At 43.1% G+C, this 14041-nt stretch overlaps 1 protein-coding gene across 1 annotated transcript in view; it reads right to left on the minus strand.

The window, feature by feature from the left end:
* Window positions 1-14041, minus strand: part of DIAPH1 (diaphanous related formin 1) — a gene marked incomplete in the record, with an annotated part of 803068 nt that overhangs the window by 46158 nt on the left and 742869 nt on the right. The window contains 1 exon segment of the mRNA XM_053718607.1: window positions 1550-1636. Coding sequence (XP_053574582.1) covers window positions 1550-1636 — 87 coding nt within the window.

Consider the following 14041-nt stretch of genomic DNA (forward strand, 5'->3'; position numbering starts at 1 on the left):
TGCTACAGGAAAGTTCTTCTCTGTGAAAAGCACATATTGAGCAAAAAGAGGCTGCTTCTTGGGTGGTAACTAGCCATAGAACAAGCTATTATGATGTTGATCGTTCCCAGGTTGAGCGCTTCTCTCTTTTTATTTATGCAAAGGATACACCATGTTGCCTTGATTTGACAAGACTAAATGTACACTAAAGACAGTTGATTAAGGTGCTTTTCTGGTTAAATCTGTGAGCATGTACATCAATAACACTATTCACACTAATGCATACTTAGAGCTTGATTTATCAATCCATGGCGGACAGGGGCATACACATTCACTCCTGTCCACCAGAGCTCTCCTCTAGCGGGCAGCAATCCGCTGCCAGAATTTAACATTGCATGCAAGCACTGCCCGCACACAGCCAATCACGCGTGGGCAGGAGCTGTCAATCTCCCTGGTTAGATGAGACCGGGAAGATTGAAATTCTCCACCTAAGAGGTGGAGAACAGGGTAGGGAAGCAGCAGTGTGATGACTGCTGCTTGATAAATCCTGACTGCAGGTTCTCTGTGTGAACCTGCAGTCACATGGAGGAGAAGGGCTTGAAAAATCGAGACCTAAAGGGGGCATGGGCATTCCAAAATTAAGTTTAACATTTGGTGTAAACCTCTCCAAAAACATGCAGAGGTAAAACACCAAAACTTTCTTTCCTTACAAGTACAGGCAGTTCCTTTCTTTCTGGCTCTTCTGCCAAAGCTAAATGCCAAGTAACAACATGAAGCTTCTGCTGCATGTCTAATATCTCAAATAGAACAGCCTGTGCCTGCAAGTTCAAAAAACAACACCATTGTGTGTCACAGCTTAATCATACATTTTATAGGATGATTAAGTGTATTTCAACAAATAACAAAAGCACCCGGTGCCCTAAAAAGCTGTGTATACATTTATGCTATCACTGTATGTCACATTAACAATTCCATGTTTGTCTGACAGAGATTGGTTCTCGTTTTAAACAAATATATCATTTTCCTGTAAATGTTTATAACATGGACACTGAAAATAAACTATAATAAATGTATATCAGTTGCAATTGTTGTTTTTGATCTATTTTTAAAAATATAATAATTGTTAGTGCCAGGGTTACAGCTATAGTTAACACTATGGTTAGGACTAGGGTTAGAGTTATTGTAAGTGATAAAGCTAGGACAAGGTTAAACGTACTGTTAGGGGTAGCGCTAGACTTATGGCGTTATGGCTAAAAGTTAGGATTAGAGTTATGGATAAGCCTATAGTGTGTGTGAAGAGAACAAATGATGAAATATTTAGCAGGTCTAAAATATTATAACATATCCTGAACAGGCCATTCTGTATAACTATACATATGCATGTCCTATGAAACGAAAAACTTACTTTTATTATATATTTTTGTAAAAACATATACAGTACATCTAAACAAAATAAGTCATTACTTAAAGTACAATGTTCTTTATAAATAAATAAGTGGACATGTTAATGCAGTGTTTACTAGTCCCCGTAGCCAGATTAGTAGCTGAACATATTATAAAAGGTATTTACCTTGCCGCGGACCTCTTTTCCGTCTAAAGGCAGCTCCTGACTGCAAAGCTTCCAGAAGGCTGTCCATAACACCCGTCTCATCACCCTCTGCAAAATCACAACAAAAAACATGTGAAGATAGGTTAGAAAATTATTTCAGAAAAATCCAAAGTTCACATCAAAATAATTCTTATGAAAAAAAATAATAATTTAGAAATATATTAAACAATTAAATTCGACAAGGAGCTGCAGCCAGTCCAGAAATGATCATGTAGGTCACTTGTAACCTCAAATATTTCTTACCATATAAAATGTAATATTAATATAACTGTACATATTAAACGATTATTCTACTAGAATTCGCTTTTTCTTTACTATACAACATATTTAGAAGCATCAATTCCCTATTTTTGTATATGTATGATTTATATAAAGCAGCCCGCCCAAACTGCTATAAAAAGGTTTTGATCATTTTAGAATCTTATGAAGCAAACCGTAATAAGATATATATTTTTTAAATGATGTACATTGATTTTGCAAACTATAGTTCAACAGGTTAAACACTTAAAGGGACAGTCTACACCAAAACAGTTATTGTTTAAAATGTTAGATAACGCCTTTACTTCCCATTCCCCAGCTTTGCACAACCAACATTGTTATATTAATAAACTTTATAACATTTAAACCTCTAAATTTCTGCCTCTTTCTAAGCCACTACAGACTGCCTTTTATTACGTTTTTTTTATTTGTTTATCACCACAAAGGACTGCTAATTCATGTGGGCCATTTAGATAACATGCTCTCTCCCATGGAGTCGTGCAGGACACAGCATTAATTTGCTAAAATGCAAGTCAATAGATAAATACAAAGTCATGTGAATAGGCTGCAGTCAGAAGATGCTTAGATACAAGGTAATCACAGAGGTAAAAACATAATTTTTGCTTACCAGATAAATTCCTTTCCTTCCTGACAGGGAGAGTCCACAACTTCATTCCTTACTGTTGGGGAAATACAACACCTGGGAACCAGGAGGAGACAAAGACACCCCAGCCAAAGGCTTAAATATCCCTCCCACTTCCCCAATTCCCCAGTCATTCTGCCGAGGGAACAAGGAAAAGTAGGAGAAACATCAAGATGCTAGAAGAAACAATATAAAAAAGGAAGCCGCCCATCAAAACATAAATTACGGGCGGGGTTGTGGACTCTCCCTGCCAGGAAGAAAAGGAATTTATCTGGTAAGCATAAATTATGTTTTCCTTCCATAAGGCAAGGAGAGTCCACAACTTCATTCCTTACTGTTGGGAAAACTATACCAAAGCTCCAGAGGACACTGAATGAATAACGGAATGGAACAGAAAAAAGAGGCAGACTCTATTCTGAGGGTACCACAGCCTGCAAATTTTTCTCCCGAAAACTGCTTTAGCTGAATAAAACACAACAAACTTGTAAAATTTATAAAAAGTGTGTAAGGAGGACCAGGTAGCCGCCTTACAAATCTGATTCATTGAGGCTTCGTTCTTAAAAGCCCAAGAGGAAGCTATTGCTCCAGTGGAATAAGCCGTTATCCTCTCAGGACGCTGTCATCCCGCTGTCTCATAAGCTAAGTGGATGACACTCCTCAACAAGAAAGATAGGGAAGTAATAGTAGCCTTCTGCCCCTTACACTTCCCTGTATAGATGACCAACAGAGGAAGATTGTCTGAATTCCTTAGTAGCCTGAAGATAGAACTTCAAGGCACGAACCACATCTAGACTTTGAAGCAAACGTTCCTTCGCTGAAGGAGGATTAGGACACAAGGAAGGAACAACAATTTCTTGAATAATGTTACGATTCAACACCACCTTAGGGAGGAACCCTAGTTTAGTGCGTAAAACCGCCTTATCAACATGAAAAACCAGATAAGGGGAGGGAGGTCACATTGCAAAGAAAATCTCAGAAACTCTGCACGCAGAGGCAATAGCCAACAAAAAAAAAGAACCTTCCAAGATAACAACTTAAATGTCAACAGTTTGCATAGGCTCAAACAGAGCCTGCTGCAAAGCACTAAGAACAAGATTGAAGCTCCAAGGCGGAGCCCCAGATCTACACACAGGTCTGATCCTAGCCAGAGCCTTAAAGGACTGCACATCCGGAAGCTCAGACAATCTTTTGTGCAGTAACACCGACAGGGCCGATATCTGTCCCTACAGGACAGATACACACCAGTACAAGCAAGTCCTCCACACTTTATGGTAGATACGACAAGTAACTAGCTTACGAGTTTGAACCAGAGTGTTGATAACACTCTCAGAAAATCCTCTCTTGGCTAAGACTAAGCGTTCAATCTCCACGCAGTCAGCCTCAGAGAATCCTTTGCTGAACGAAGGGAGCCTGTATCAGCAGATCTCTGCGACAAAGTAACCTTCACTGAGGAGATGAGGACATCCCCACCAGATCCTCAAACCATGTCCTTCGAAGCCACGACGGAGCAATCAGAATCACTGACGCTCGCTCCTGCTTGATGCAAGCCACCACACGAGGGAGAAGCGGTAATGGAGGAAAAAGATATATGACTCTGAACCTCTATGGTACTGATAGGGCATCTATCAGTTCCGCCTGAGGATCCCTCAACCTCGACCCGCTGCATATCTCCGCAAACACCTCGGGGTGGAGAGACCATTTCCCTGGGTGAAAAGATTGCCTGCTGAGGAAGTCCGCTTCCCAGTTGTCCACACCCGGAATGTGGATCGCTGACAGCGTATATCTGTGATCTCCACCCACTCTAGTATCTGAGATACTTCTCTCATTGCCAAGGAACTTCTCATTCCCCCCCTGATGGTTGATATAGGCAACCAAGGTTATATTGTCTGATTGGAATCTGATAAACTAGGATGAACCCAGAAGGGGCCACGCCTTCAAGGCATTGAAGACTGCTCAGAGTTCCAAAATACTGATTAGAAGGGAGGACTCCTCCTGAGTCCACAGACCTTGGGCCAACTTGGTACCCCAAACAGCTCCCCAGCCAGAAAGGCTTGTGTCCGTAGTCACTATCTCCCAGGATTGTCTCAAGAAGCACGTGCCTTGGGACAGATGATCTGGACAGAGCCACCAGGAGAGCGAGTCTCTCCACAGGTTGTCCAGCATGATCTGTTGAGACAGATCTGAATGTCGCCGTTCCATTGTCTGAGCATGCATAGTTGTAAGGGTCTGAGATGGAATATGGCAAAAGGAATGATGTCTAAACAGGACACCATGAGTCCGATCACCTCCATACACTGAGCCACTGAGGGTCTCGAGGAGGCCTGGAGGGCAAGACATGCAAAAGTTAGTTTGCAACGTCTCTGATCTGTGAGGAATATTCTCATGGATATGGAGTCTATTATTGTTCCCAGGAAATTCACCCTTGTACTTGGAGTAAGAGAACTCTTTTCCAAATTTATCTTCCATCCATGTGATTGCAGAAGATTGAGAAGGGACTCTGAATGTTCTTCAGCTAGATGAAAAGATGGTGTTTGTACCAAGATATCATCCAAGTAAGACACTACTGCAATACCTCGTGTTCTGACAATGGCTAGAAGAGCTCCCAGAACCATCAAAAATATCATTGGAGCATTAGCTAGGCCAAACGGAAGAGCTATGAACTGGAAGTGCTGGTCCAGAAAAGTAAACCTCAGGAACTAAAAATGTTCCCTGTGTATAGAAGGTATGCATCCTTCAGATCTATTGTAGTAAAAAACTGTCCTTCCTGAACTAGAGAAAGGATGGACCGAATTGTCTCCATCTTGAATAAGGGAACACTCAGAAACTTGTTTAGGAATTGGACGAAAAGTTCCCTCCTTCTTTGAAACCACGAAAAGGTTGGAATAAAACCACAAACCTCTTTCTGCTGTAGGTACCGGGACAATTACTCCTAGAGAGGAGAGATCCTGTACGCAACCTAAGAAGACAGCCCTCTTTTCTGGTCTTGTAGACAGACTGGAGAGTAGGAATCTGCCCCTGGGCGGATGAGACTTGAATCCTTTCCTGTATCCTTGAGATACAATCTCCAGGACCCAAGGATCCTGTACATCCTGGAACCAAGCGTCTGAAAAAACAGACAGTCTGCCCCCTACTCAATATGATCCCGGATCGAGGGCCACCCCTTCATGCCGATTTGTTTTCGGTGGGTTCCTTAATCTGTTTGGACTTATTCTAGGACTGAGACTGCTTCCAAGTACCCTTGGGCTGCTCGGATTTAGATGAGGATTGCCGTCATCAAGATCGGTCGGAACTAAAATTAGACAATTGCCGACTCTTAGGCCTATTTTTCTTGTCCTGCGGTAGGAAGGAACCCTTCCCTCCGGTAACCGTAGAAATAATGGAGTCCAGCCCTGGACCGAATAAAATCTTCCCCTTGAAAGGAAGAGAAAGGAGTCTGGATTTAGAAATAATATCCGCAGACCAAGACTTCAACCAGAGAGCACGGCGGGTTAGGACCGCAAAGCCAGAAGCCTTTGCATTTATGCGAAAAATCTGCATATTTGCGTCAGAGATGAGGGAGTAAGCAATTCTCAGAGCCTTAATTCTCTCCTTAATATCCTCAAGGGGAGTCTCCACCACAGTAAGTGCCGACAGAGTGTCGTACCAGTAGGTTGCTGCTCCAACAACCGCGGCTACAGGTGCCGCCAGTTGAAATAAAAACCCTGTATGTTGAAACATCTTCCTCAGAAAGGTTTCCATTTTCTTATCCATAGGCTCTCTGAAAGAGGAACTATCCTCCAGGGGTATAGTAGTACGCTTAGCCAGCGTAGAAATAGCACCATCCACCTTAGGGATGGAGCCCCATAATTCTAATTGAGAGTCAGGGACCGGGAATAATCTTTTAAAAGTAGATGAGGGAGAAAAAGAAGTTCCTATTCTTTCCCATTCGTTACTAATAATGTTCGCCATCTTAACTGGCACAGGAAAAGTCAGAGGGACCTTTCTGTCTTCATAAACCCTGTCTAATTTAGGGATATTAAGTTCCATAGGGAGTTTAGCCTCTGGAACCTCTAGCGTAGACAGATCCTCCTTTTAATAAAAAACGCAGATGCTCAATTTTAAATCTAAAGGGGGGTTCCTCTACTGAAGGAGGTTTAGAAATTGAAGACTCAGAAAGTTCACTCTCTGAAGCTACAGAGGTTAACTCATCCTCGAATAGCTGGGACATAATAGCTAAATCCAACAAATATTTAGAAGACTCTAAATCAGGAGAACTATGTTTAACCTTTCTCTGGCGCTTATTAGAGCGAGGTAAGGCACACAGGGCCGCAGACACCGCCGATTGTAACTGCGCGGTAAACTCTGCAGGAAAAAAGCCCCTTTCAGATGGAGGATTAGTTGTGCTGCTGGGAACTGCATATGGAGCGGGTAGGGTAGAATAGGTAGTAATCTCTCGGGATCCAGATTCCTGTGCTTACATTGCTTAGGCAAATGGAACAAAATTGAGCAGGCGGGCAAACTACGACCTCCTCACAATATAAACAGGAATTATTAATCAGTACAGAAGGAGCAGAACCTTCTAATGTAATATCCGAGTCATCCATAGCTAGGATATATTCACAGAAGAACAGACAAAAAGTAAACACTTTATTAAAAAAAACGGCACCTTTATAATCCCAATGGCTGGGGCACTCACCACCTCCTAGACCCAGACAGCTAACAGAGAAAATGCTCTCCTAGGAGCGATGTTCACAGCAAGATCGTAGGAAAAAAAGGCTGCACCCAGTCACATAGAGCGTAGGACAGGACTTCCCCTGCTATGAAACAGGCGCCAAGCTATTATGAGCTGCGCAACACACCAAAATAAAAACAGAATTTATGTTTACCTGATAAATTACTTTCTCCAACGGTGTGTCCGGTCCACGGCGTCATCCTTACTTGTGGGATATTCTCTTCCCCAACAGGAAATGGCAAAGAGCCCAGCAAAGCTGGTCACATGATCCCTCCTAGGCTCCGCCTTCCCCAGTCATTCGACCGACGTAAAGGAGGAATATTTGCATAGGAGAAACCATATGATACCGTGGTGACTGTAGTTAAAGAAAATAAATTATCAGACCTGATTAAAAAACCAGGGCGGGCCGTGGACCGGACACACCGTTGGAGAAAGTAATTTATCAGGTAAACATAAATTCTGTTTTCTCCAACATAGGTGTGTCCGGTCCACGGCGTCATCCTTACTTGTGGGAACCAATACCAAAGCTTTAGGACACGGATGAAGGGAAGGAGCAAATCAGGTCACCTAGATGGAAGGCACCACGGCTTGCAAAACCTTTCTCCCAAAAATAGCCTCAGAAGAAGCAAAAGTATCAAACTTGTAAAATTTAGTAAAAGTGTGCAGTGAAGACCAAGTCGCTGCCTTACATATCTGATCAACAGAAGCCTCGTTCTTGAAGGCCCATGTGGAAGCCACAGCCCTAGTGGAATGAGCTGTGATTCTTTCAGGAGGCTGCCGTCCGGCAGTCTCATAAGCCAATCTGATGATGCTTTTAATCCAAAAAGAGAGAGAGGTAGAAGTTGCTTTTTGACCTCTCCTTTTACCAGAATAAACGACAAACAAGGAAGATGTTTGTCTAAAATCCTTTGTAGCATCTAAATAGAATTTTAGAGCACGAACAACATCCAAATTGTGCAACAAACGTTCCTTCTTTGAAACTGGATTCGGACACAAAGAAGGCACGACTATCTCCTGGTTAATGTTTTTGTTAGAAACAACTTTCGGAAAAAAAAAAACCAGGTTTAGTACGTAAAACCACCTTATCTGCATGGAACACCAGATAAGGAGGAGAACACTGCAGAGCAGATAATTCTGAAACTCTTCTAGCAGAAGAGATTGCAACCAAAAACAAAACTTTCCAAGATAATAACTTAATATCAACGGAATGTAAGGGTTCAAACGGAACCCCCTGAAGAACTGAAAGAACTAAATTGAGACTCCAAGGAGGAGTCAAAGGTTTGTAAACAGGCTTGATTCTAACCAGAGCCTGAACAAAGGCTTGAACATCTGGCACAGCTGCCAGCTTTTTGTGAAGTAACACAGACAAGGCAGAAATCTGTCCCTTCAAGGAACTAGCAGATAATCCTTTCTCCAAACCTTCTTGAAGAAAGGATAGAATCTTAGGAATTTTTACCTTGTCCCAAGGGAATCCTTTAGATTCACACCAACAGATATATTTTTTCCATATTTTGTGGTAAATTTTTCTAGTTACAGGCTTTCTGGCCTGAACAAGAGTATCAATGACAGAATCTGAGAACCCTCGCTTTGATAAGATCAAGCGTTCAATCTCCAAGCAGTCAGTTGGAGTGAGACCAGATTCGGATGTTCGAACGGACCTTGAACAAGAAGGTCTCGTCTCAAAGGTAGCTTCCATGGTGGAGCCGATGACATATTCACCAGGTCTGCATACCAAGTCCTGCGTGGCCACGCAGGAGCTATCAAGATCACCGATGCTCTCTCCTGATTGATCCTGGCTACCAGCCTGGGGATGAGAGGAAACGGCGGAAATACATAAGCTAGTTTGAAGGTCCAAGGTGCTACTAGTGCATCTACTAGAGTCGCCTTGGGATCCCTGGATCTGGACCCGTAGCAAGGAACCTTGAAGTTCTGACGAGAGGCCATCAGATCCATGTCTGGAATGCCCCACAATTGAGTAATTTGGGCAAAGATTTCCGGATGGAGTTCCCACTCCCCCGGATGAAATGTCTGACGACTCAGAAAATCCGCTTCCCAATTTTCCACTCCTGGGATGTGGATTGCAGACAAGTGGCAGGAGTGAGTCTCCGCCCATTGAATGATTTTGGTCACTTCTTCCATCGCCAGGGAACTCCTTGTTCCCCCCTGATGGTTGATGTACGCAACAGTCGTCATGTTGTCTGATTGAAACCGTATGAACTTGGCCTTTGCTAGCTGAGGCCAAGCCTTGAGAGCATTGAGTATCGCTCTCAGTTCCAGAATATTTATCGGTAGAAGAGATTCTTCCCGAGACCAAAGACCCTGAGCTTTCAGGGGTCCCCAGACCGCGCCCCAGCCCACCAGACTGGCGTCGGTCGTGACAATGACCCACTCTGGTCTGCGGAAGCTCATCCCCTGTGACAGGTTGTCCAGGGACAGCCACCAACGGAGTGAATCTCTGGTCCTCTGATTTACTTGTATCGTCGGAGACAAGTCTGTATAGTCCCCATTCCACTGACTGAGCATGCACAGTTGTAATGGTCTTAGATGAATTCGCGCAAAAGGAACTATGTCCATTGCCGCTACCATCAAACCTATTACTTCCATGCACTGCGCTATGGAAGGAAGAGGAACAGAATGAAGTATTTGACAAGAGTTTAGAAGTTTTGATTTTCTGGCCTCTGTCAGAAAAATCCTCATTTCTAAGGAGTCTATTATTGTTACCAAGAAGGGAACCCTTGTTGACGGAGATAGAGAACTTTTTTCTACGTTCACTTTCCACCCGTGAGATCTGAGAAAGGCCAGGACAATGTCCGTGTGAGCCTTTGCTTGAGGAAGGGACGACGCTTGAATCAGAATGTCGTCCAAGTAAGGTACTACTGCAATGCCCCTTGGTCTTAGCACCGCTAGAAGGGACCCTAGTACCTTTGTGAAAATCCTTGGAGCAGTGGCTAATCCGAACGGAAGTGCCACAAACTGGTAATGCTTGTCCAGGAATGCGAACCTTAGGAACCGATGATGTTCCTTGTGGATAGGAATATGTAGATACGCATCCTTTAAATCCACCGTAGTCATGAATTGACCTTCCTGGATGGAAGGAAGAATTGTTCGAATGGTTTCCATTTTGAACGATGGAACCTTGAGAAACTTGTTTAGGATCTTGAGATCTAAGATTGGTCTGAATGTTCCCTCTTTTTTGGGAACTACGAACAGATTGGAGTAGAACCCCATCCCTTGTTCTCCTAATGGAACAGGATGAATCACTCCCATTTTTAACAGGTCTTCTACACAATGTAAGAATGCCTGTTTTTTTATGTGGTCTGAAGACAATCGAGACCTGTGGAACCTCCCCCTTGGGGGAAGCCCCTTGAATTCCAGAAGATAACCTTGGGAGACTATTTCTAGTGCCCAAGGATCCAGAACATCTCTTGCCCAAGCCTGAGCGAAGAGAGAGAGTCTGCCCCCCCACCAGATCCGGTCCCGGATCGGGGGCCAACATCTCATGCTGTCTTGGTAGCAGTGGCAGGTTTCTTGGCCTGCTTTCCTTTGTTCCAGCCTTGCATTGGTCTCCAGGCTGGCTTGGCTTGAGAAGTATTACCCTCTTGCTTAGAGGACGTTGCACTTGGGGCTGGTCCGTTTCTGCGAAAGGGACGAAAATTAGGTTTATTTTTGGCCTTGAAAGACCTATCCTGAGGAAGGGCGTGGCCCTTGCCCCCAGTGATATCAGAGATAATCTCTTTCAAGTCAGGGCCAAACAGCGTTTTCCCCTTGAAAGGAATGCTAAGCAATTTGTTCTTGGAAGACGCATCCGCTGACCAAGATTTTAACCAAAGCGCTCTGCGCGCCACAATAGCAAAACCAGAATTTTTCGCCGCTAACCTAGCCAATTGCAAAGTGGCGTCTAGGGTGAAAGAATTAGCCAATTTGAGAGCATGAATTCTGTCCATAATCTCCTCATAAGAAGAAGAATTATTATTGAGCGCCTTTTCTAGCTCATCGAACCAGAAACACACGGCTGTAGTGACAGGAACAATGCATGAAATTGGTTGTAGAAGGTAACCTTGCTGAACAAACATCTTTTTAAGCAAACCTTCTAATTTTTTATCCATAGGATCTTTGAAAGCACAACTATCTTCTATGGGTATAGTGGTGCGTTTGTTTAGAGTAGAAACCGCCCCCTCGACCTTGGGGACTGTCTGCCATAAGTCCTTTCTGGGGTCGACCATAGGAAACAATTTTTTAAATATGGGGGGAGGGACGAAAGGTATACCGGGCCTTTCCCATTCTTTATTTACAATGTCCGCCACCCGCTTGGGTATAGGAAAAGCTTCGGGGGGCCCCGGGACCTCTAGGAACTTGTCCATTTTACATAGTTTCTCTGGAGTGACCAAATTCTCACAATCATCCAGAGTGGATAACACCTCCTTAAGCAAAGCGCGGAGATGTTCCAATTTAAATTTAAATGTAATCACATCAGGTTCAGCTTGTTGAGAAATTTTCCCTGAATCTGAAATTTCTCCCTCAGACAAAACCTCCCTGGCCCCCTCAGACTGGTGTAGGGGCCCTTCAGAACCAATATCATCAGCGTCCTCATGCTCTTCAGTATTTTCTAAAACAGAGCAGTCGCGCTTTCGCTGATAAGTGGGCATTTTGGCTAAAATGTTTTTGATAGAATTATCCATTACAGCCGTTAATTGTTGCATAGTAAGGAGTATTGGCGCGCTAGATGTACTAGGGGCCTCTTGTGTGGGCAAGACTGGTGTAGACGAAGGAGGGGATGATGCAGTACCATGCTTACTCCCCTCACTTGAGGAATCATCTTGGGCATCATTTTCTCTAAATTTTGTGTCACATAAATCACATCTATTTAAATGAGAAGGAACCTTGGCTTCCCCACATTCAGAACACAGTCTATCTGGTAGTTCAGACATGTTAAACAGGCAAAAACTTGATAACAAAGTACAAAAAAACGTTTTAAAATAAACCGTTACTGTCACTTTAAATTTTAAACTGAACACACTTTATTACTGCAATTGCGAAAAAGTATGAAGGAATTGTTCAAAATTCACCAAAATTTCACCACAGTGTCTTAAAGCCTTAAAAGTATTGCACACCAAATTTGGAAGCTTTAACCCTTAAAATAACGGAACCGGAGCCGTTTTTATATTTAACCCCTTTACAGTCCCTGGTATCTGCTTTGCTGAGACCCAACCAAGCCCAAAGGGGAATACGATACCAAATGACGCCTTCAGAAAGTGTTTTCTATGTATCAGAGCTCCTCACACATGCATCTGCATGTCATGCTTCTCAAAAACAAGTGCGCAATACAGGCGCGAAAATGAGACTCTGCCTATGATTAGGGAAAGCCCCTAGAGAATAAGGTGTCCAATACAGTGCCTGCCGGTTATTTTACATAATTCCCAAGATTAAAATAATTCCTCAAGGCTATGGAGTATAAAATATGTTTATATATAAATCGATTTAGCCCAGAAAATGTCTACAGTCTTAAAAAGCCCTTGTGAAGCCCTTTTTTTCTTTCTGTAATAAAAATGGCTTACCGGATCCCATAGGGAAAATGACAGCTTCCAGCATTACATCGTCTTGTTAGATTGTGTCATACCTCAAGCAGCAAAAGTCTGCTCACTGTTCCCCCAACTGAAGTTAATTCCTCTCAACAGTCCTGTGTGGAAACAGCCATCGATTTTAGTAACGGTTGCTAAAATCATTTTCCTCTTACAAACAGAAATCTTCATCTCTTTTCTGTTTCAGAGTAAATAGTACATACCAGCACTATTTTAAAATAACAAACTCTTGATTGAATAATAAAAACTACAGTTAAACACTAAAAAACTCTAAGCCATCTCCGTGGAGATGTTGCCTGTACAACGGCAAAGAGAATGACTGGGGAAGGCGGAGCCTAGGAGGGATCATGTGACCAGCTTTGCTGGGCTCTTTGCCATTTCCTGTTGGGGAAGAGAATATCCCACAAGTAAGGATGACGCCGTGGACCGGACACACCTATGTTGGAGAAAAGTGAAACCTGTTTGTTCCAAGCCAAAAGCAGTCTATGAGCCCCCCAAAAAAAATTCTAACATGAAAGCAGTTATAAATAACCCCTTGCTGTTCAAATAATTTACCTAAAGGAGATATTAACCCTTGATCCTATCGAGGCATAAAGGAGCCACACTGTGACCCTGTATAGCAATGTATATATAAAATGATCTTACCTCCAGGATCCATGCTGTGGAACAGGCACAGCCTCTTAAAGTGTGACAGTCTTGCAGTGACGCCTCTGATATGGACTTGAGTGTGTAAAAGCAAGCAGTTTAACTTGTCAACACTGATTGCCCGGGAGCGGTTAGTCGGCAGTCTGGATGAGATCGCAGAAAAACTTTCCCTGCATCTCCAGACTCTAACTTTCATCAAATCTCTCACTGAGAGGTTGACATGACTGCTTAAAACTCCAGTCCTTTCTTTGAAGGGAACATACCCATTACAGGACTATCCAAATCTTCTGACACTTCTCTGCCATCTCCTATAGTGACGAAAGGCAAAGAATGACTGGGGGATAGGGGACGACGGAGGGATATTTAAGCCTTTGGTTGGGGGTGTCTTTGCCTCCTCTTGGCGGCCAGGTGTTGTATTTCCCAATAGTATGGAATGAAGTTGTGGACTCTCCCTGCCTTATGGAAGGAAACGTGTATGGATATAACTGTGTTGGTTATGCAAAACTGGAGAATGGGTAGTAAAGGGATTATCTATCTTTCTAAACAATAAAACATTTGGAGTGAGTAGACTGTCCCTTTAAAGATCCACTCCGTAGCCACAATGTATTACAGCGCGT

Source organism: Bombina bombina, chromosome 6 (assembly GCF_027579735.1).
Source record: "Bombina bombina isolate aBomBom1 chromosome 6, aBomBom1.pri, whole genome shotgun sequence".
Lineage (NCBI taxonomy): Eukaryota > Metazoa > Chordata > Amphibia > Anura > Bombinatoridae > Bombina > Bombina bombina.